The sequence below is a fragment of the Helicoverpa armigera genome, chromosome 2, assembly GCF_030705265.1.
Source record: "Helicoverpa armigera isolate CAAS_96S chromosome 2, ASM3070526v1, whole genome shotgun sequence".
Classification (NCBI taxonomy): domain Eukaryota; kingdom Metazoa; phylum Arthropoda; class Insecta; order Lepidoptera; family Noctuidae; genus Helicoverpa; species Helicoverpa armigera.
In genome coordinates, this window is record NC_087121.1 from 9146731 (window position 1) to 9170784 (window position 24054).

Sequence of the window (24054 nt, forward strand, 5' to 3'; positions counted from 1 at the left end):
CAATCATGTTTATCATGATTACCTATTTCAAACTTGGATAACTAGTATTCATTTAGCAATAAAAGTCTATTTAAAAACCCAAATAATATAATATAGAACACTAAACTTTCTAGAAATTAGCAGACTAAGAATAAAATACCCTTAAACATCAAAGAAGTGCAAAAATCTATTTAATTTGAAATTTTGTTCAGGTATCTTAAGATTTTATTTTTAATTATCCAGCTTCATCTCTCACGCTTACAGTATCCCACACTGCGCAAACAAACACGCATGGCGATTAGTATGGGCAAATCCCGCCAGTTTTTGTGAGGCAGCAGAACATTTTAGTCGGTGTCGACAACAGACACTAACATCAAATTAATTAGTAATGCTCTCGTAGTAAATAAGATATTAATGTTATCATTAAGACCATAACAACAAAACTCGCTTTCCCCTTTCATACTACAACATACATAGGTATTTTATTTCGTCGCGTCACGGCTGACAAATGACTCGGCCGACGGTGCGGGTCACTCTAGTTAGAAGCAATTTCGTGTCACGATGATTTTTTTATTGCTAACAACTTGACCGATATTGTATTAAAATTTTTGTATTAAGTATGTTGTATTGTTGTGTATCAAATTGCCTGTGAATAATTGATAATTTTGGTTGGTGAAGTGGCATTTGTTTATGATTATGATGAGGAAACAATACTCACCCTTATTCATTTCTTTGCATGCAAGCTAATTTCAAAGAGTTGAAATAAGCATTGGTTTTTATTACGCGTTCAAATAGGGGTTTATTTAGTCTTGCTTTGCATTATGAAGACATCTAAATAAAAAAAGAAAACACAATAAGAATACACAAAGATACACACACAGAAATAAACCCAACTCGATAGAATCTCGACGGAAAAGTAAGACTTCATAACGATCAATTACAATTTCCCGCAGAATTTGGAAACCAAATATCTAAAATTATCTCCGCAATAAATCATTTGTGACGTCAAGAACCTTGAAGTAAGTTTCATAAATTAAGTGTAGGATAATATTCTTAGGCTTAGCTTAAATATAAACCTGCCTAATTTCTTAGGAACGATACGGAATAAAGAGGCTAATTATTATAAAGATTTTATCGACTACACCTGATGAAAATATTCTTTTGAGGTCGTATTTTAGGATTTTATCGATTAATACGTCAATCTTTAACAATCGGGGCTATGATTTATCATAGTACAATTATTTGATACATTTTGAATGAAGTTTGTTTATATTTTTAGCATTCTAATGGTAAGTGGCTGATGAAAGACAGTATCAGTTTGCTCTGTTCTCCTAAGCCAGTTCTTTCTTAGTTTTAAAAAGTCCCAAACAGAGGTTCTTGTGTTTATACTTCAGATTCGTCAGGTGGTTGCTTAATTCACCTTTTGAAAACTTTGTCACTGATACAAAAAAGCGTCTATTAAAGCTGTAGCTATACAAAATGGCTACCATTGAAAGAGAATAATTGAATACCTAGTCAAAGCATTAGGACCCACTTTTCAGCGCACAGGTTTTTGCTTGTCAAAGTTAGCAGTTTGCCATGGAAAATGCAGTTTAAACCGGACCAAACTGGATTGGTGAAACGAGACTGTGAAAATCTACGCTCAGTGAAGAACAATTTTGAATATTGACAAAATTTTAGTGCTCAATATATGAATGAGTTGTAACACTCTTTTGTCAGTTGGATAATTTTGACAAGCTAATAGGTATATATGTTACGGGTAATGCTAGAAGGTGGAGTAAACCTAGGTTTACCCGGGTTGACTTAGTATTACCCAAGCTTCTTGGGTGAAGTCCGAATAATAAGTAAAATAAATATTAATTCGGGGTTTACCCATGCTCACCTAGGTCTACCCAACTCTGACTGGGTAATGTTAGGTGTTGCGTAATTTTCGAGCCCGTGGCGTAATTATAGGACGAACGTGGTACTATTGGGGAAATGTTCTCAAGGAATCATTTTTCTGTGTGTCATGATAAACTGATAAATATTGAAATTATATCACCAGAAAAAAAAGCTTACGAGAGGTTGAAATGAACAGTCGCTTTCGGGAGGCCAGGGTTATAAAAGGTGTAATTGCAAAATAAAATGTGCTACAAAGAAGTGTTCATGCAAAGCTGCAGGAAAATTGAGAAATTCAAACAAAATGTCACAGCAGTTTATCTTGCTCAGACAAATAATTTCAATTTGAACAACAACGACCGTTATTAGTTTTTATATTAAAGCTATTAAGTTTATGCTCTTGAAGCAATTACGATCGCCTTTGTATGTGTTTTAAATAATAAATGTTTAAAATGACCTTGGATATTCATTTCACTAATCAAGTAGACACATTTTTAACATTACCCAGTCAGAGTTGGGTAGACCTAGGTGAGCATGGGTAAACCCCGAATTAAAATTGATTTTACTTATTATTCGGACTTCACCCAAGAAGCTTGGGTAATACTAAGTCAACCCGGGTAAACCTAGGTTTACTCCAACTTCTAGCATTACCCGTAACATATACATACATCTAGTTTTTATGTATGTTAGGTACGCGTATGATAAATTGTGATGTGGTCGAAGGTGGAACACCCTCGCCAATCTAATGGCGTTATCCCCCTGCATTGTTTTAAAAGACTCTAAATTTGATTAGCCAAGAAGTTTAAGATTGAAAAACAGTAACGGTGTTTTTCCTACACATAACCGCTTTGATTGACTCAATATTTTTCTGAATTTATTTCTGAATCAACGTTGATGTTATTTTTATTAATTGGTCAACAATGGTTTTTTAAAGCGTTTGTCAAAATAAAACAGACTATCAATTAATCGAAGTGTCATATTTTATTACTGAACTGAAGCCACCCCTGTCTCGTAAACAATATAAAATAATTGTCATTAATTTTACAACAGACCCAATATGTAATCGCATGAATTATTAATAACCGAATATTATCGATATTCATAAAGATAATTCAATGATTCAATGACGCTGTAATTTATTGGGCTATTAATAATCGATAAATTGTCAGTTGATATTGGCAGTTTGCGTTGTTACATGGTCGTGGTACATCGAACTTCTATATAGGTACAACCTTAGAGGTATTGAGCTAATGTGACGATGAAGATAAAAAATGACATAGAAATAAGACGAATTTATGGGTATAAAAGTGAAATAAGTTTACTGTTACTAGCAACAAAGGTGATGATTAACAAATAAGTCACACTTCATCGGTATATAAATAAAGGACATATTCCTCTAAAGACAATTAAATTATTGGAGTACAATGTCACTGGCAGTCTTTTCATATCGCCTTATCTTACCCATACTAGTTTATAGCCTTCGCACGTGTAATAAGGCCTACGTCACAGTTTGTGAAAGTTGATCTACATACTTACATAAGTTCTTCATTATTGGAATCATACTTTTGTACTACAATAATAAGTTTCCGTAGTGTAGCGGTTATCACGTGTGCTTCACACGCACAAGGCCCCCGGTTCGATCCCGGGCGGAAACAATTGATTTTTAGTTTTACTTTTTAGTATTATAGGTATGTTTGAAAAAAGTCGTGGTTGCCTATTGGGTAAAGAACCAACCTCTCAAGTATGGGTGAGGATGAGTTTGTATATACTTTCTAAGTATATCTTAGACACCAATGACTGTGTTTCGGATGACATATTAAACTGTAGGTCCCGGCTGTCATTGAACATCTTTGGCTGTCGTAGCGGGTGGTCAGAAGCCAGTAAGTTTGATACCAGTCTAACCAAGGGGTATTGGGTTGCCCGGGTAACTGGGTTGAGGAGGTCAGATAGGCAGTCGCTCCTTGTAAAGTGCTGGTTCTCAGCTGAAACCGGTTAGACTGGAAGCCGACCCCAACATAGTTGGGAGATGATGTTTAAGTAAAATGTAAAGCATATCTTTGCCTAATAATAAGCGACAAGTTTGAGCACCAGTCGTAACTTTTTGAAAGCCTAGTTGGCACTTAAGAATTTTTGAAAGCAATTTTACTGGTTAGTACTTGGCAAGAACTTAGTAATAGGCTTAGCTGTTAAGACTTCTAAATAAAATGACCCAAGTTTTAAGGGATTAGAAATAGGAAGGTTGGTGAAATGACAACTAAAAGACGTATTTTTATTTGTAGTTTGTGTTTCAAAATAATGCACTAAATAAGTCATTGTCGTGAAATATATGATTGAAGAATTGAAGGTTAACTGAATTAATTTTTAATTAACTGTTTTCAAGATTTTTTTGTTGCAGGTCTATTCTATTGAATATAAATATTTAAACTGTAAATAGTAAATAGTTTCATTGGATTATCTGAGGCGAAGGCTTCTTTCAGAAATTGTAAGTTTGCAGTCATGCTAATTTCATATTTTACTTCAATAGCATTATTCTTGCTATTCTATTCACACTGGTTTACCTCCATTACCTATAAGAAAGGCACTTGCACCTGCATTGTGGTACGAGTAACTTCATATTTGCTACCTCTGGATCTAACAAACGCGTAGAGTGCAGGAGTATTTTTCGCATTCACCCGACAAAGCATATGTTGTGGAATATCATTGAGATATCTGATATATGTCTTGTTTGAGGTGGTGCTGGAACCTCCTGGTACCTCCTGGTAACCTGGTACTTGTTACCTCGTTTAACTGTCTTCTTGTTAACGTAGTGATAAGATTTTATACCTAGACCTAATTTCCACTTGTACTGCACGCTATAGAAAACACACGCATGGTAAAATGAGTTCCAAAATAATTTTCAAATAGAGAATGAGTGAGGTCTTCTCTCTTGTTTTAATTAAAGTGAATTTAGATGATTGTAAGGACTCCATCGGACAGGGCCGACATTCGGAATAGTGCTGTAAATTTATAATTTTGACTTGTATCTTGTTATTTTGCTTTTCCCCGTAAAAGCGCAACAGACAGACAGAGTTCCTTTCACTCAAAGAGTTATAACAATGATAGCTATAATATTGTTATGATCTCAATGTCACCACTTTGGCCGAATGCAATAAGTGAAAGGTGCTCCAGTTAATTCTATTAAGCTAAGCAAGTAGTTTAAGCTATTACATATCAAGTTTCCGTAGTGTAGCGGTTATCACGTGTGCTTCACACGCACAAGGCCCCCGGTTCGATCCCGGGCGGAAACAGTTACTTTTTATTGATTCCAGAAGAAAGCTTTATAAGAGTTCGGGTTTTACAAAAAGCCTTCTTTTTCGGTGCCTAAGGCTGGTTTTACCAACACACAGATTGCGTGCAACATACTATATATAGCCGGAGCCGACAGTCAGCAAGACTGTGAAACTATCTATTATAGTAAATATCAAGGCATCAAACTCCATCCCCCGCCCTTCTCGTTCCATCTCAGTTTTCATTTTTCCAATATGAATATCCCAAATAGACCAAGTACCCTAAATTAAGAATGAGCTTGTGAGAGCCTGCTATGGTTCATAGAAAACCAAAAACGAAAATATTTTATTTTTTGAGAGTATTTTACAGACAGCCCGGAGTCTAGCTTTATTTCAGCTACCTAAATGGTTTTAGGGTTACTGACCGCAGATTCTCTCGAACGTTGCCTTCCTAGAATCTAGTCTTGTTAAGTTATATTATATTGTGGTTTAATATTGTTTAATATTGCAATGCCCAATTATTATAATGTAATTCTCCAAGGCTGGAAGTGAAAGTTGCTCTAGTTTATTTTATCATACAAGTCAATTAGACCAGCTGCTGTCAAGTTTCCGTAGTGTAGCGGTTATCACGTGTGCTTCACACGCACAAGGTCCCCGGTTCGATCCCGGGCGGAAACAATTTTTATATGTTGTGTTCTGAATATCAAACTATATTGAGTTGGTTCGTATGTATTTTTATCCTACACCGTCCTACAGGAATATTGAATTTTCTGCTGCTATGTTGATATGTTTATTTTTATTTTTATGCATTGCAGCTATCATCCGTAACAACATGTAGGTTTTCATTGTCATGTTAATGTACAACATAATATTAATTAATTCAATTATGCCATAGTATGACCAATGCTACACGTTAATCCATTAATTACGCCAGTCATAATCAGGCTCATTACCTGTAGTTATTACTTACGCATGTATTATATAAATTGACAACTCAATTTATGTATTGAAATAAAATAAACGCTTACGTCAAAAAGAAGAAATCTGTGAAATACTTCATAAAATATATTTATTACTTGGTGTGTACTTTGTTTCTTCTGGAGCTGTTTGTCTACCAGGGCTGCCGGAACTCTTTCGAACAATCTCGCCCGACAGGAATCTGTAGAAGGACGAAATTAAATAATGATTGCTGAGCTGTTTTCGGTTATAGAAACTACAAAGTTCCTTGCTCTGGAAAAACTCCTGTCCTACAGTTAACTACCAGCATAAAAAATATCCTGTTGTTTCCAAAGTCTCCTTAATTTTGAAATTATTATGTCTACTGAATCAGCACTTTTGCATTGTCAAGTTAACAAGGGTCAGTCCTAACCTATCTCATTTCACCATTCCATATGCTGGGAAGAAGTTGTAACTAAGACTTCAACTAAATATGTATACTTTGCTTTCCATTCAAGTATTTCTTGAAACAAAATGTACATCCACAACCAAGTGATACCAACTGTTAACATCTCGAGTTCATACGAATGTGTGTCGACATTTTAGCAGCCCATTACCGCAATGTACCGAATGGCTCCGAGCTTTGCTTTTCCGGAACAACGTAATGGATACCTAACTTGCTGTATATTCGACTGTTATCTAGTTACTTATTCAATTTGAAAATCAGGTTGGAATTAGTGGTCCTGTATTTGATTTTTAGAAATAATTTTATACGGTTGCTATCCAAAGTTATGCATTTATACTTAAAACAACTGAATCACCACTATTATCACACAATAACACCACGGCTTGTGTTTTTACTATCTTTGTCATCAGTCCGCATAATAATATGCACTTAATTTAAGGCAAACAATATTTTAATTTTGTGGTGAATCCGTGAATTCAGTACACACACAAATTAATAAATAAATATACAGCATTTTAAATCATTTAAACAATGTTTACGTTGTTAAAATAATGATGAATGTTGAACTTCAGCGCGGTTTTCACAGTACCGCTTACACCATAAATAAACTAGGTATCATTGTTAATTTAAATAATACATCATTTTAATTCCAGTTCAAACTTATTTCTTGTAATTACTGTAACAGCCATTTTTTTTATCGTCCCACTGCTGGGCACAGGCCTCCTCTCACACGGAGAAGGATTGAGCATTAATCACAACGCTTGCTCAATGCGGGTTGGTGATTTCAGACTATATAGTCCAGGTTTCCTCAAGATGTTTTCCCTCACCTTTTATCAGTCATTGGTGTCCAAGCTATGCTTAGAAAGTACATACAAACTTAGAAAAGTTGCATTGGTACTTCCCTGACCTGGAATCGAACCCACACCCTAGTACTCGAGAGGTTGGTTCTTTACCGACTAGGCCACCACGGCTATATCTCATTTCTTGTAATAAGTTCCCGAAAATAATTAATTTATATTTTAAAGTAGGTGTGGGATATGGGCAGCACAATAATGTTAAGTCAATGTTGTATTGGTCAGCCTGTAGTTCCGGGAAAATTTTCTCATATGTCAATATAAAATTCTTGTTTAAATGTCATTATGTTGGGTAAATATTTGTATTTTAATTCAATTCCAGGGATTTTACAAAACACTTTTTCACTTAAAAAGTATTCGAAACTGAATTCAAAACTTCACCATGTTAATAAAATAATTGTAGATTTAATAATTATGTTTTATTATTGCTTAATTATAAACGACATTTTTCCTTCACAAAAAAAATACTTCAGGAGGTCTTTTTTATTTTTGGAAAATAAATGAGTTTCTCTTAATCAGAGCTCAGTGCTTATTTAAATTCTATGAGTCCACCTGGATGTCGTTATCCTTATTTTATTGTTACCTGGCTCATCCACCATTCATTCAATCTTGGCTTTATTTAGGCCGAAGCTTACCTAGATGGTTTTTTTGTCTTACTCATTTTCTGTACCTATTCGCCGAATTTCTTTCCAGTTAATGATGATTGGTGGAAATGAAAACGGTTTCAGATGGTCCCTTGGAACATACTTTCCTATATTTTATTTAAAATTAAAGAACAACTTATCTATTACTTCACGCATAGGGTTATAAACGCTGCACTTGTTGAAAAATCCTATTTTTTTTTAAATAACCGAATAACTAGATGAAAATAAAGAATAAGAATAATACTAACTTAAACGCTTATATTCATACGAAAATAAAAACATTTAAAAAATCATTATCATTAAACATAAAAGATAATACAAGGAAACCTAAATCCCACCAAAAACATTAAATGTAAAAAAAAGCCAATCCTCTACGCAATTCCTCCACCGTAAAAAGTTTTGAGATCGCATAGAAGCCAAGTCCTGTTCAACTTTATTTGTAATAATAAATCAATATTTTGTGACTATATCAATAGTTTCGTTCACTTTACAATAATATTGACTTGGCCATGAGCACAATAAACTACAAATATAATACAGCATATCTTGGAGAGGTGAAAGTCAAACATGAAGTTTAATATCACAGAATTAAATACTTTTAATTTATTCAATTGTTACTAAATGACCGACAGTCAGTATCATCCAACATCAATGAACTGCATGTGCTATGGCGCATGTTTAGTCTATGGTGATCTCAAATTCCAATCAGTCCATAATCAGTCCAATCGTAAAATCATGTCCATATAGAATTTATCAATTCAATGGTATTTACACATTATTTCAAGGAGCGACTTTTAACTTGTGCTCATGACCAAGACAATATTATTGTAATGTGAACAAAACTATTGATATAGTCACAAAATATTGATTTATTATTACAAATAAAGTTGAACAGGACTTGGCTTCTATGCGATCTCAAAACTTTTTACGGTGGAGGAATTGCGTAGAGGATTGGCTTTTTTTTACATTTAATGTTTTTGGTGGGATCTAATTTATTTTTTGTAGGTCTCTTTCTTCTCTAAGTATATAACAAACTAAATATGTAGACTTAAAGTAGCACGTAAACAACATTTTTTTTAAATAAACTAAACAATTTCGAAATTGTCGAATTTTTTAATCGAATATCTTTTAGAATAAAAGAGATTTATTTCAGAGGTAGATGGCGCTATCACATGAAATTATTTTTTATTTTTTTAAGTCCTACTTATACTAAGCTATGTAACGAAACCATAGCGCGATTTAGACCAGGACAACGTCATCTATCGAGCGAGCATGCAGTATTTATCGCACTGCACTGTATATGAAAGATTTTATCATTATTCATTTCATTTTAACCTAGCTTTTTTATTCATACGTATGTATATTTAATCTATACTAATATTATAAAGAGGAAAACTTTGTTTGTTTGTTTGGTTGTAATGAATAGGCTCAAAAACTACTGGACCGTTTTTTAAAATTCTTTCACCATTCGAAAGCTACATTATCCACGAGTAACATAGGCTATATTTTATCCCGGTACGGGCAGTAGTTACCACGGGATGCGGGTGAAACCGCGGGAAAATGGCTAGTACATAATAACAATACACCACACTACGTAACAATAAAACAAATAGTAACATTTTGTACATAAATAAATAACAAAGTTATCAATGCAGTCAAAATTCATACACAATGTTCTTGAAAAACCGCAAATATAAATTTGTTACCTATTTTTTTATTAAGTTTTAAGGTTTTTATAATTTTCCCTTTATATGTAGCTAATAACCTATCTTGGTGCCAAATTTGAAGGTTCTAAGTTTGCTAGAAGTACCTTAGACTTTTGATGATCGGTCAGTGAGTGAGTCAGTGACAAAATGGTGTAACTTTGATCGCTCATAACTCGTAAACTATTTATTCAAATGTCTTGTAATTTTGAGACTGAGCTTGTTCTAATACTTACTCTTGGTCGTCGAAAACTTAAACTCCTAGCTTTGTTCATATGGAAGATACAGAGGGCTGAAATAGCCGCGAAACGCTTCGAGAAAAGATGGTACGGCCGTGCCCGCTTTGCTCGAGTCTTGGCTGGGGCACTGCCGTGCCCTCAGATAACAATACAAACAATTAACACTCAACATAACACAATTGTATTTACTTCACAATAAAAACAAACATTCAAAACATACAAAACATTGAGAAAAGCGAAGTAAGTTGTTCAAGATTTAGAATTTGCGAGGCAAATGCTACAGAGAGGCTTTATCTCCCAGACCTTAGCCCAACAAAGCTACTCCACTCAAGTAGTTCCCAGGATAAATTGAATTTTATTTACTAGCTTGGAAACAGGTTTCTTGTGTTCTCAATAATAATTGGAAGAGGTTTTATTCTATAGTTTTATTGCAATTCTAAAAAAAGGCACAGATTGTATGTTAATAGTTTAATAGCTGCTACATGCACTTCACGCATCTAGATAAAAAGTTTAATTCCTTATCTGATAAATAGGCTATCTAATACTGAAAGAATTATGTAAGTCGGATCAATACCTAGTTCCTGGGATTAGCGTGTTGAAGTTAAAATCTCTTCAGCCTTACAATATAAGTATAGACATTTATAAAGGAGTAGGTAGCCATAGACATTCATAAACAGTTTTGAAAAATAGCTCTGGAAACCATATTCGGAATACGTTAATCTATTGCCAATCAACACCCTTAATAGCTACCATTAAACGTAAAGGATGCAAATTAATTTTCGCAGAAAAGCCCCGCAAAGTTCCACACATCATTACCGAAATTATTAGAAGTAAATCATGTAACAATTTTCGTTTATCAGCTATATGCTCACTGACCACAGAGGAAAGAAAGATTGCGGAGATTCCGTAAGGAAGGTAGGTCAGGCAACTCCAAGTGGCGAAGTCAATTGACGTAAGTACGGTAAGCGTGATCCAGTTACTAGAACTAACAAATATATCTGACATATCAAATCAAAACCAATTAATTTGTCAAAGATTAGTCTAGAGGTAGATTGATCGGTGCTTTTATTTTGAAAATAATGCGGGTTCCCTAGTAAGCGTGTAAGGGCGGAGCTAGTAACGTTCCTCGTCCTCCAAACGCCCGCTTTTTTGGCACGCTACTTTCTTAAAACATTTTGCGTTATGACATCTCCGCTAGTGATTTAGTTCTCCATGCCACTGACACAACTAAATCCAATTATGGGGCTAATGGCTGGCTCAATCAATGTAGCCTTGGAACTAATCCTTATAATGCGTACCATCTTATCAAAGCAAGTTCGGTTCTATAACAAAGGGGGTTTAGCTCCACCAAGTACGAGGCCCTTCGTTTGTTTGGACTATAGAAATCTTGAGAATGGTTAGAAGTGACGTTATTGTAATTAGAGTTTAGAATTTTTAATGGAACTTTAGATTTTGATGCAGTAATTTAAACATTGAAATATGCTTGACACGAATAATTATATAATTTTTTTAATGAATAAAGAATGAGATCCTTAATAAATTCATGTTATTTATTTCTGTGGCTCTGATCCGATTTAATACCTTGAGGGTAATTACTTACTCATTTCGTAAATTACCTAAGGCGTAAGTTCTATTCTGTGGCTTAGTCTAAATATTAATCATAGGCATATCTTAAGTCATAAGTAAAATAATGCTGTGTTCGTAAACTACGGCTCGTTTTCATTAATATTTGATTTTAATAGAAAACGCCCTTTCTCTTCATAGTTTTGGGAAGTAACATAAGCAAAATAATCATAATATCCCTTGTCTTATGGTGGTAAGCTATTTGGTTGAATACGTGGCGTAACTCCCATGTTGTTAGTCATAAAAAATTATATGCTTTTTTTTGGGAAGTTTTAAAGTTCGTTAATAATTAACTATTATATATTGGGCTATCTTTCTTTAGTTTATACTAAAGATTACGTGACTGAAATCACTGGTACAAAAATAAAAAAAAAACTTAAAAAAGCCTGTGCTGAACATTATTAATTTTAAAAAAATATAGCCAAGAGCAATTTATCAAAATTCCTAAAAACAGCAAAGAAATCCAATAAATAGATTCGAAGAATTTGCTTCAAACTAAACCTTTGTAGAACGAAATTGCGAAAAACAGCAGATAACATTTCCTTACAATTCAATTATATCATCTGATTTCCTCGCATTTCAATTTAAATCTATTTTCCTTTAGACTAAGAAATCTGAAGGCCTAACAAATCCTTTCACAAAATTGTTGAATTTCAGAATAAGCGCTGAAATCGTCTGTCTATAAAAAGAAAAACGTTTTCAGACATTCAGCAAAAATCTTTGCTTCAAAATCGATGGATTTGTTTGCTGAACTAATAATTCCGACAAGACAGTAATCTATTTTTCAGCTTAAATCTCAGTCTTTTTTATTTCACCGTGTCTAATTCGACGGAAATAATCGAATGATTTCATTGCTGCTTAAGTTTTTTAGGAAAGTACTGAATAATAAAGCAATTTCATTTTCAATTAATTATGTAACGGCATGACAAAATGGTGTACATGAACTCATTATTATAAACGCATATCTTAAAATAGTTTACTATTTTAAGCTCGTCCTATTAGTATAAAAGCCAATTCATTTGGCAAATAACACGAAAGATACTCGTAGTATGAAATCCACTCCTCGAATGTAAATCAATTAAACAGCACGAGCTTTCTTAGTTACTCGCGCCCCATTTCTTTGTCTACAAAATACCGCCTGATTCATGGAGACGACCTTAGAACAATTTACCAGCAGGAGCCGAAATGAGCGAGAATCTCTATCCGAAAAACACTGCCAATTTACGCTAGGAAGGCGAGGCATCACATCAAATAGTGATAGCATACTTACGCATACGCACAATATCAAATTATGCCGTATGCGACTGATCGTGCACACAGCGTTGCCAACTCTACGTACTTTTGGGTAGGTCTACGTATTTTGGACTTTTCCTGCAAACCTAATACCTTCATTCCCGGAATCTCCTAAGTATCTTCATTTGCATTTTTTTTATTTTTTCATCTAGTCTGCGCAGTTTCCAATTCGTGTTGGCAACACTGTGCACGAGCATAAACTAGTAATAAGCACACATCGAGTTGGTACAACCGACGTCAGTCTCGTCTCTCAGGAAGGAGGAACCGCAACATCCACGACGTGTCCAGTTGATTAAATTATCTAAGGAAACGACACATTGAGACAAGCCCGAGATTAGACCTTTAATTTATTACCTACGGACGTTGGTAAATCCGAAACCGGGAGTTTCATTGTGTTCAAATTACACTGACACGGAGTTCTTGAATTGTAAGAGTTTAAGTGCTCGGGTATTTTACTAGGAAGCATCCGGGAAGATTTGCTTTGTACGACTTTTTGTTGACCTTAATTTGAGTTTCTGTTTGAGTATTCTTAACCTACAAAAGTACATACATTATGCGCACATTACAAAGTGTTATAACAGGTGCATATACCTTAAATCAAAACAAACAACAATAGCTAAGAATAATAATTTTTCTTGCAATTGAAGCGTCTTAAAAACCAGAACTTTTTATTGAAACACCTCTGTTTTCTGTGTGGCCTGTTTCCTACTGAAACATCTAAAAATACACTTTAAATTCGTCCTAACACGTTCTGCAATATTCTAGTTGTAAAAGTTTAGGTGTCAAGTGGTCCCCGTAAGTGAATACCCCACATCACATTTGCATTTATAAGGATGACCTGGACATCCCAGGTCAGACGGGAGTACATAAGAATGTCTTAGGGAATAGAAGAATAAGGACAAACAAGTGGGGAGGGACATAGGTATAGTGTTCTCACTTTCAGCACTTTTGGTCTTATGGACTAACGGTCTTTTGGCGGTAAAGCCGAAGCTGGTATACCTCGTTCTAGCTAAAATTAAGTGTATGTTGGGAGATATTGAGCATATTTTAAGAGTCCGTTCAGACAGATCGTGTATAAGTGTTTTTAAGTAAAAAAAAAAGTTTTCTAAATTCAAAATGTAAAAGTATTGACAAAAAAAATGTACATTGAGTTAATATTTTGACGCCTTTTATTTTTGTCGTAACTCGTGGCAGACCATTAGGGTAAATTATTAACATATCTTTGTAAATCCAAAAAAAACACCATACTGCACAATTTGAAGTATAATACAGCTTAATCTTCAAAATGCTGGCTAAGTCAAACATTTTAACTTAATTTCAGGCAATTTCAATCTGCTCGTAAAAGCTACTTCAGTTGTTAGATAAGCACTTTAAGTTGCAACACTAACAAATTTCCCCGCAACTCTTACGGTGCAGACCATAATATTATGGTAATTTATTACCATCGTTGTTCTTTGAGATTCTTCTTCTATGTTGTCTTTTATTTTTAATTAAAATTAATGTTTAATAGTGTTGATTATAAGCCAAACCAACATCGTGCCATCATAATTCTGTCTCAAATTCAAAAACGTCCATTCAAATTAGGCTGATAAGTCAATTGCCAACCTGGCCTGCCCATGGAGCACCCTGCTGAAAAACGGACGACGCTCTGGTGACCAACTGGTGACGGTATAACTACCACGCAGCACCAAGTGGGATATTGTATACCTTGCTCGAAGGTGGGCACCAGAATCCCCGAAGTCAAAAATATTCTATCTAGAATTTTGAGTGCTAAAATTAACTAATTAAAGTACCTACACTACTTTGATTCTTGCTTTTTAAATAACAAAAACCGTTTTTTTCGTGGGTTCGCCCGCGCCCCGTGGGAACTACTGCGTATAGTGTGATAAAATTTGCCTATGTTACTTGGGAAGAGTTTAGTTTTCTAACAATGAAATAATTTTACAAATCGGATAAGTTTCGAACCCTTCAGGGTGCAAGCAAACAAACAGAAAAAAAATATTCCTCTTTATTAAATTAATGTAGATAAGTACTTCACTCCAACATTGACAATACATCTTCATATTTAAATGAGGCACTTAAAAGCAATTGTACTGTGATAATATAAACAAAGGATGATCTTTAAACGCTTAGTTTGCCATCGGCTTTAAGAAGCTTAGCGAGCGCCGACATTGGAAATACTCTACTACAATATGCTAACTATGGTAAGTCGTGGTACGATTTATGTGGACTTTTTGCAAAGAATTTTCTGGGGGTTTTATCTGATCTAATTATAGATAGATATCTCTATTTTTAGGGGCTCAGTAAAATAGAGATTTTCAAAACGGAGACCCTATTACTAAGACCTTGCTGTCCACCCGACTGTCAACGGGCTGTATCTCTTGAACCGTTAGACAGTTTTTTTACAGATGATGTATTTCTGTTGCCACTATAATAAAAAAATATATAGCTATACACATTAACGGCCAATTTCTTCATCAAAAGTTAAAGTTAATGTAATGTCTAAAGTAAAAGTAACGGTCAAATTCGTTTTTTCAAGGCTAAAGTGACAGCAAATTTAATAAAAAAATGATGAAGAAACTGGCCGTAAGAGAATGTTTTAGGGATATTTTAAAGCCAACGTGATTTTTTATTTACATATTCTCCATAGTTACGTGTTGTGTGTATAATTAATAACGCTTGACATTCTTGTATCGCGATTAACCCTGATTTATGTACATACACATTGTTGTAAAGTTCGCAAAGTTTGGGGGCGTGACTGAACATACGCCCGATTGATATTGAGTTGGAGAAACATAGTTACACGAGTGGATATTAATAAACCACACACTGTCGGATTTGATAAGATTAAGTAATGTGTATTAATGAAATATTAACGAAACCGTGTATTTTCTTCGTGTTTTTAAACCATGTGAAACAAGTAGATAAAACACTACTATGTTTTAGGTACCTTTAATCAATTTAAGCAGACCTTTTATAAACTTTTTTTTATATATATTATTAACTATCCAAATAGGATAGTTGATTTTTAATCCGTAATATGGGCCATAATCGGCTCTGAACAGCTCTGTCAATATGATTTAAATATACTCAACTTATTGCAAAAAACATTTATTTAAAAATGAATGATTATAAAAATCTCTAGGACATAACCACCCCTTTCAAACAAAAAGCCTCGAAAATCAACAGCAAATAAATCAATTAGACTCCAATTAATTAAATTATTACCCAACCGAAAAATGAGCGCAAAACCCGAGCCCCCACATTTTTGCGCGTGCTTACGCAATTTTTCCTCGTTTATAAGCAGATGATAATAAAAATACACCTTCGGGACATTGTTCGTTAATCCTCGGGAATACTCGGAATATTTCGTAGAATTTAATCTCAGTGATTATATGAGTATGCCCCATCCCTTAGCTGAAAGGTCGACGCTAGGGCCTTTTACCCTAATTTATTCTGGGCACCTACCTCGGTAGCGGTATGAACCATACATAATATTTTCATTGTGAACTGAAATTTCAGCAGAGATAATAACTTATGTTTCTAGTATCCTATAAATAATAGATTTTGATAAATTGCTAGTAGTTTTAGTTAATTCACAATAAAATTAAATGTATTGCGTTCTGTATTCACGTTTGAATATTCTTTTTTTAATCTTATTATATTTCTTATTCCATCTTTTATGTAGCGTGGTAACTAAATAAACTGATTCATGAACAGCTAATATAAATTTTGTATTCTGATAAACTAATGTACCTACCTATTCTGTATATTGATACGATTGCGACCACGACCAGTACCTATCAATGGTCTTTCTACAATCAAGTTCACAGAATCAGTCCCTAGTTAATATGATTAATATTTCTACGAACTGTGACTATACCATTGAATACTGGTTTCTGAATTCTTGTAAACATAGACGGATTGGACGGTCTAGACATGACATCTAGCAATCATAACCTGATTATGGTCTAACTAACCTGGTTATGGTTGCTATGATTTCGTCGATACTCCACGAAAAGCCATTATTCGGTACACAGTGAACATCTAACACAACACATACACATACTTTTGCAATCACATCAGCAAAATCCAGTTAATCCGTCAAACGATCGCAATTAATCTATAGCCGAAGTAATGACTAATGACAACACATATCGCAAATACACCACTACCCAGTCCATGAACACTATAAGGGATAATTACCTAAAATCAATCTGCACGATTGACAATTTCGTCCTACTAAAAGTACCTACACAGTGCAGACCGAACACTAAACAGTTGGCCGACAGTTGACCCGATGGTTGGCAATTTTCTTTAAAAAAGGAAATCTTGCTATCCATCAAAGTTTTAGTCGGCCTGATACGGATTGACGGCCTGATACGGGTTGACTGCCTGATCTGTGTAATGTGTGTGTATTCATCTTCATACTGATTAACGAGCCCAAACAAACTATCAACCGACTAAAAGTTTGTAGCATGCAACTCTAAACCGCTGGGAGGGAACCAGCGAACACAATATCTTTGCAAGAGTAATAAACTATGGGGATATCCCGTATTAATCATCTGGCGGTTTCGGATCACCGATGGTTTTATAAGGATACGGGAGATAAATAATTTCTCCGCCATATTTCATGAAAGGACGCGGTCAAGGGCGAGTTGGTATTTACAATGGGAGGCAGTGAGAAGGAATGTTTTTTGATTGGGAGTTGATGATTTTTCGTTCGGTTTTTTTGTTTTTTTTTTTCAAACAGTATATCCTTCTATTAATTGTACCTGGAGAGATAGACGTGCTTCATTGGTAGTCTTACACTATCCCACTTATCAACAACTAATAAGTCTAATCAAACTAGTGAAATATTTTTCTATAATAACCTTTCTATGTTCGAACACGCTAAAATGTACATAGGTTAACATACATATTACAATGTAAAGAAAAGCTACATCAAATACATATTCATTACTCAAGCCTACACTTGTAAAGCTTTATAATTCAGAAATGTTCTACAATTTAATTATAAAGGTAATCCTAAACATGAAATTATTTATGAGTAAAACCAATTTAGTAACTAGAAGTTTGCCATTTGGCAAATATTGGTGTGTACACACGAAAATTAATATTCTAACTAATTTCAAATTAGGTATACAGCTTGTGGGTTTTCATTTATAAATTTTAAAACGTTATTTTCGTAACCTATATTTGCCTTCAAGCTTTAGATACAAGCAATTAAATTGAATAAATTATTATCTAATAAAGAGATTTTATAAAAAAAAACATTCTATCCTAATTACTTATTTTTAGTAAACAAACTTGTAAATATTTAGAACACCACCTACACAATATGTATTTGTACAAGCTTCATAGCATTTTCAGTAACCTTTTTATTAATTTATATTTTGGCGTAAGGAAATAGAATTTGAAAATTCGGTGATAAGAATTGAGCTCTAACACACACATGGTCAACTTGATTATGATCCATATGACAACGATCAACAATTATGATGCATATGAATCACCAATCTAAAATAGTTAAAAATAATAAGATTGCTAGATTTGTCGATATGTTTTAGAACGGCTACAGTTACCATGAGAAAGGCAACAAGAAACTATCCCTCATGCCTTACGTTGGCTAGCTTTTAAACAGCTTGGTTACTTCGTACTGTATCAAGGCATTTACTTTTGCTTTCTAATTAAGTAACAAACATTGTTTAAACCGCCCCTAAATTTCGACACAACGACTATTTCAAAAATATTTACCAACAGAATAAACAGACACAAATAAAACAGGTTACTTAATAATCTGCAAACAACGAAACAAAATAAAAAGTCTACCATATTATTGTCACGACGCGTTTTAATATTCAGAACCGTTTCCCAGCTGTCGGCGCCATTTTTAAAACGCCAACTCGTTACAAATTAGCATGCTTTCCTTTTAACTGGAAAATGGTGAAGCGGGGGTTTCTTATAGCCATTTGTGGGAGGCAAATGTGATCGTTTGCCGTATAGCGTATAAGGTAGACTTAGAAAGTGTGAACAACCGGAGAAGCTATAGCCGTAAAGGTACAAGAGTCTCAATAATACAGATATGTAATACGTATCTGCAATTTGCGCTAATTGTTGTCAATTTTATGATGTGTGTTTTTACAAGTTCAACTATGTATATTGGGGTCGGCTTCCAGTCTGACCAGATTCAGCTGAATACCAGTATTTTCCTAGAATCTACTGCCTATCTGACCTCCTCAACCCAGTTACCGGGTCAACCCATTACCTATACTTATATAGTACTGGTTTTTAAACTTTGACTACCCGTAGCGACTGCCAAAGATATTCAAATGGCATCGCAATGGTATGATTGATAATTCATGATTGAACTATCACTATTTGTTTTATTGCCTTTCCCCACAAGTATGTTACTAGGCTTTTTGAAAATATATATGCACATGGCGATTCCGGTTGGTTTAATGTTCTAAAGCTAAAGTACTGAAGAGGTAACAGATCATTAGTGAAGGGTAAGTATGGTGAGGTAAGTATGTTCAGCCGTTGAAAACCGGAAAATGTGGGCTGTATTGTGGCTGGCTTTTTGGATTTTATATGCGTGGTGTGTTTTGTTGCTTTAAGATTTATTTTAGGTGTTTTAGAAAATTTTAGTAAATGGTTTGTTACAAGTATTTATTCCTGATTCAACAATTCTGATAACTTTGGACACCATTTTTTTTATATTTCTTACTACAATAACCAGATACAAGTTCATAGCTTATAGTTTTTAGGTTTATAGCTAAAGCAAACAGTCTCAAACATTGCAAACGATTGAATATAAATTGTACTTACGTAAAAGCCACTGACTTAACTCTCTGAAGACTTAAATTAGTACAAAATTTAGAGCGAGTAGATAAACATTTAATGCCCCTGCTTAGAGCAGCTCATACTCTAACATATTTGCAAACCTGTATAAATCCGCAATGAAATCTCGTTTACCTTATACGGTAGTAAAACAAAGGTAGTTTATATGCGCTGTATACAAAACTATGGCTCCGTCCGTCCCTTGTTACATCTGCCTCACCATTATGATAATTCGTGTCACTACGATAGCTCCCGGAAAAATTCGAAAATCCCATTATTTCACTACGTTTGCTACATTCCTTATTTAGATCCGACTGGCTGTTTGTTCGAGATCCTATTTGTTATTCAACAGTTTATTCCGAGTATATTTTTATGTCTTGTATTGAATATACAATGACGCGATTGGCAGAGGCTTAAGATTTGTCGGGCGTTTTATTTTTCACATACGATTTGAGGAATGAATGGCGATTCTATCAAAAATACTGACAAAACATCAGAAGTGGTTTTGTGGACAAAAATAGACTTATTTAAATAGGACACCATCCTGATATTTGATAGGTATTTATAGAATCGAACCTTTGCTTTTAGACTATCTACTCACTTAGCTATTATATAAGTGCGATCAAGTTACTTATAAATCTGCGATGCAATCAAGAACGATACACCTAACAATTTGTTTGAATCTACATACTCTTCAGTATTACAATTGAATACTAAACTTTTGAGGACGGAGAATACACTACACACACGTGCCAACAACAGGCGAAGATAAAAACTACTCTACATAATAAAATCATTTATTTTCATATCTTTATTGTAGCGAGTACACTAACCGCAACATATAACAAAAACATTGTGAGTGTGATAAAAAAGTAAAAAAGTTTATTCTTAAAGATATATAGTAGACCTATCATTACTGCCATTGCTAACCTTCACAGTATTTTACATTATTTTTACTTACTTACAGTATTTTTATTATAATCCTCTAGTATCATTTCAGCACCTTTTTCTGCCACCATTCCCGTCGGTCCATTGGTATTGCCACTAGTAAGTGTCGGCATAATACTAGCGTCTACTACTCGGAGATTGTTCACTCCATGTACTTTCAACCGCGAACTCACCACTGAAGTCTTTGGATCAGGTCCCATCTTACAAGTTCCTACAGGATGATATATTGTAAGCACCATCTCTCTGCAAACACATTTCCAGTACTCTCTACTGTCCAATTCATACCCGTTGCATGGTCCCCACTCCATTCTTCCTAAAGTGGCGTTTACTTCTTTTAAAGCTGTAGTATTTAGCGTCTTAGTTAGAATCTTTAGACCCGTTGCTGCTGATTCTAAGTCTCTAGGATCATAAAAATAGTTCGGATTAATGATCGGGTCATCTCTTGGGTTATCTGAATTCAAAGTGATGTTCCCTCTTGACTCAGGATGCAGGAGATTGAATATATGCATATAAACAGCTTGCTTTTTGTTTTGTTCAATAATTGGGTCTGCTACTTCGTCCTTGAACCTATAATTTGTTTTTAAAACGTGTTCGATTGAGGAACTGTTTTTAAAAAGCATTGTAAAATGACTTTGGAATTTTGGATAAGTGGCGTTTTCGGAGTCAGAGAAAAATGCTAGAGAGTTAGATTTATCATATTGCGCTAAATATCCTGTGCGATTGTAAAGATACTGTATGGTACCAAATTGTTGTTCTGCAGCAGTCAATTGACCCGGATCGTCCGTGTACATTATTATAATTATAATACAGTGATCTTGTAGATTTTGTCCTACCATTGGTGAATCAACTATGACTGGAATATTCTTTGAACTTAGATGTTCTTCGGGGCCAACTCCAGACAACATCAGAAGTTGAGGTGAGTTGATAGCTCCTGCGCTTAAAATAACTTCATTTTTAGCGTAAAACGTGAAGTTCTGTGAGCCATGTAATACATCTACCCCGTAAGCAGATTTACTTGAAGGATCTATTAATACTTGTGTGACCAAGCTGTCTTTTAGTATTTTTAGGTTTGGTCTGTGTAGAATTGGATTCAGATATGCTTTGTTGTGGCTTTGTCTTTCTCCATTAGCCGCTGTGCATGCCTGGGATCCTGATCCTAACACGTTTGCGACATTCACGTCTTCAACATTTTTTATTCCAATTTCATCCCACGCGGCAAGAATTCTATCGTTAACAGGTTGATAGGTACTGTTGAATTTATTAATAACCAGATATCCGTCTCTCCCGTAATGGTTTCTTATTTCGGGATTTTTCAGAGCATCAGCATTTTGGAAATTTTCAGCTTTCCTGAAACATCTGCGCACTTCTTCTACAGTCCATTCAGTGTTACCCTCATCGTACCAATTTTGGTAATCCTGATCATTTCCTTGAACATATATCATAGCATTAAGGTTACTACTGCCTCCCATCATTTTCCCGCGTGGCCAGTAAATGGATTCATTAATGTGAGCGCCGTTAGTTACTCCATCTTTATTAGTTAGGTAACTCCAATCATATTTGCTTGTATATAGTCCACCGTACAGACCTGGAACCTAATTGCTTATGTTTAGTTCCACACAACTATTCAAAGAAGAGATATTTCTAAATAATTATTCGGTACTTACATCAGCTTCTATTGGGGCATCACCACCGGCTTCAAGTAGTAGTATTTTCCATTCAGATATAGCACTCAAGCGATTTGCCAAAACACTACCGGCTGTTCCTGCTCCAACTATTATGAAATCAAATTCTTCGAAATCTGTAAAGTAAAAAATGGGAGTTTAGAGAAATGAGTATAAGCAAAAATGTAGGAGGCACAATCTTAATGAAGATATTATTAATATGCATGCTTAAATAATAATTAATAAAAATAATAGTAATGATAAAGTTTTTCCGAAAATGGTATAACAAAATCAAAATATATAATCAATGAATATTCACCTTGAACATCAGAATCCGGTATTGATCCTTCTGAAATAACACACTGGGCAGCCGCGAAGAACTGCAATGCTGACGCGAAGGTTTGAGGAGCAGTCCCCGTCGTTGGAGTCACGCATGATGAGTTAAAACTTGGAAAGATAAGGTACGTATTATAAAATACTCAAAGAGTTACAGTTGACGTTAAAAAACACATCTCAAGTTATATACTTAAACAAAAAATACTATAAAAAATATGTATGTCTCACCACTCCATGCTATAGTCGAAAATATCATGAAAGAAATTGCTCTGGCACTCGCATTTTAAAGCAATTATAAGTAAGCAATAACCTTCCAATGACGACCTATGATATATTCTGACTCACATGCAAAAAAATCCTTATCACTATCCATAAAACGAGCATCTAAAATTTAATGTGTTTCTCTTCACGGACGCAGCCGATCTAACGTTAATCGCTTAGAATTTAAAATTAAAAATAACGTAATATCTCCACGTTTTAAGTTAATTATCATTAAAATTCTGACGTTGTTCCAATTAAACAATGCGAACGCAATTAGTCTCATTAATCCGAAGAGGACGATAAAAACTTTATTGCATACGTTATTGACAGGTGCTATGACATAATTACTTATACGTAATTCTGTATAAAAATCATTGTCATCAGATTTTTATTTTCACACTGCTGGGCACAGGCCACCTCTCACACAGAGAAGGATAGCGTTAATCAAATTATTAATCCTAAATTAATAATAAGATACATATACGTACATTCACAAGAAAACCTGCCTCACAAAAATACCTACCTAGGCTTGGGCTACTTTTATCTGGGTGCAAAAAGCTGGTCTCTTGGGATGCAGTTAGTTAGTTAAACAACTATTGATCATGATCATCGGCTGTTTTACTTGTCACAGGCTTCTCAATCCTGTTCAAGAATTTGGTAATGAAAGTGTCATCGCTCTAGAATAACACACCAAAACCTAGGTAAACGTTTTTCAACTGTTTCGGATTGTAAACTTCCATATGTATATGTTAAAACATAAAACAAAAGAAGTAGCGGTTAATTAAAATTTGACAGTTCAAGGACATTCAATGTATCGTCACATGCCTCAATAACAACGTGTAAACTAATGCATGAATTAGTATGAGAATGCCAAATTGCCAATCGAATAGCTACTTGTTTTTTTTCATTGTTGCGATGCAGAAACTTTAATAAACTGTTCTTCTGTGTTTTTTCAGCTACAGTGGTTTGTAGGTCAAAAAGGTCATAAAATCATGGTGAAATCGCAACTCGCAAAATCAAATGCGCGTGATTTGTGTCTTTCCTCAGTTTTTAATGCTCCCTAAATTGGCGAGGACTTTAGAGTGAGTTCACACTAGCGGATTTTACACGTATTTGCTCGCTGATCA

At 34.5% G+C, this 24054-nt stretch overlaps 1 protein-coding gene and 3 non-coding genes across 4 annotated transcripts; 3 read left to right on the top strand and 1 right to left on the bottom strand.

Moving 5' to 3' along the window:
• The first annotated feature begins 3439 nt into the window (after positions 1 to 3439).
• On the top strand, positions 3440 to 3512 carry Trnav-cac (transfer RNA valine (anticodon CAC)). Its single transcript has one exon. It is a non-coding gene; the product is annotated as a tRNA-Val (tRNA).
• Positions 3513 to 5071: 1559 nt separating this feature from the next.
• Trnav-cac (transfer RNA valine (anticodon CAC)) lies at positions 5072 to 5144 on the top strand. The gene has a single exon. It is a non-coding gene; the product is annotated as a tRNA-Val (tRNA).
• Positions 5145 to 5728: 584 nt separating this feature from the next.
• Positions 5729 to 5801, top strand: Trnav-cac (transfer RNA valine (anticodon CAC)). Its single transcript has one exon. It is a non-coding gene; the product is annotated as a tRNA-Val (tRNA).
• Positions 5802 to 20566: 14765 nt separating this feature from the next.
• LOC135118152 (ecdysone oxidase-like) lies at positions 20567 to 23034 on the bottom strand. The gene is made up of 4 exons (XM_064039327.1): positions 22895 to 23034; positions 22650 to 22777; positions 22334 to 22467; positions 20567 to 22261 (listed from the first exon to the last, which is right to left on the bottom strand). The coding sequence occupies exons 1-4, from the start codon at positions 22900 to 22902 to the stop codon at positions 20675 to 20677; spliced, it is 1857 nt and encodes a 618-aa protein (XP_063895397.1). The 5' UTR covers positions 22903 to 23034; the 3' UTR covers positions 20567 to 20674.
• Positions 23035 to 24054: the final 1020 nt, after the last annotated feature.

What these genes read in the sequence shown, in the direction of transcription:
- LOC135118152 (XM_064039327.1), bottom strand. An exon ending in ACCGGATTCTGATGTTCAAG is followed by an intron (nt 22,468 to 22,649) that starts GTGAATATTCAT and finishes TTTACTTTACAG; the next exon opens with ATTTCGAAGAATTTGATTTC. An exon ending in ATGCCCCAATAGAAGCTGAT is followed by an intron (nt 22,262 to 22,333) that starts GTAAGTACCGAA and finishes ATAAGCAATTAG; the next exon opens with GTTCCAGGTCTGTACGGTGG.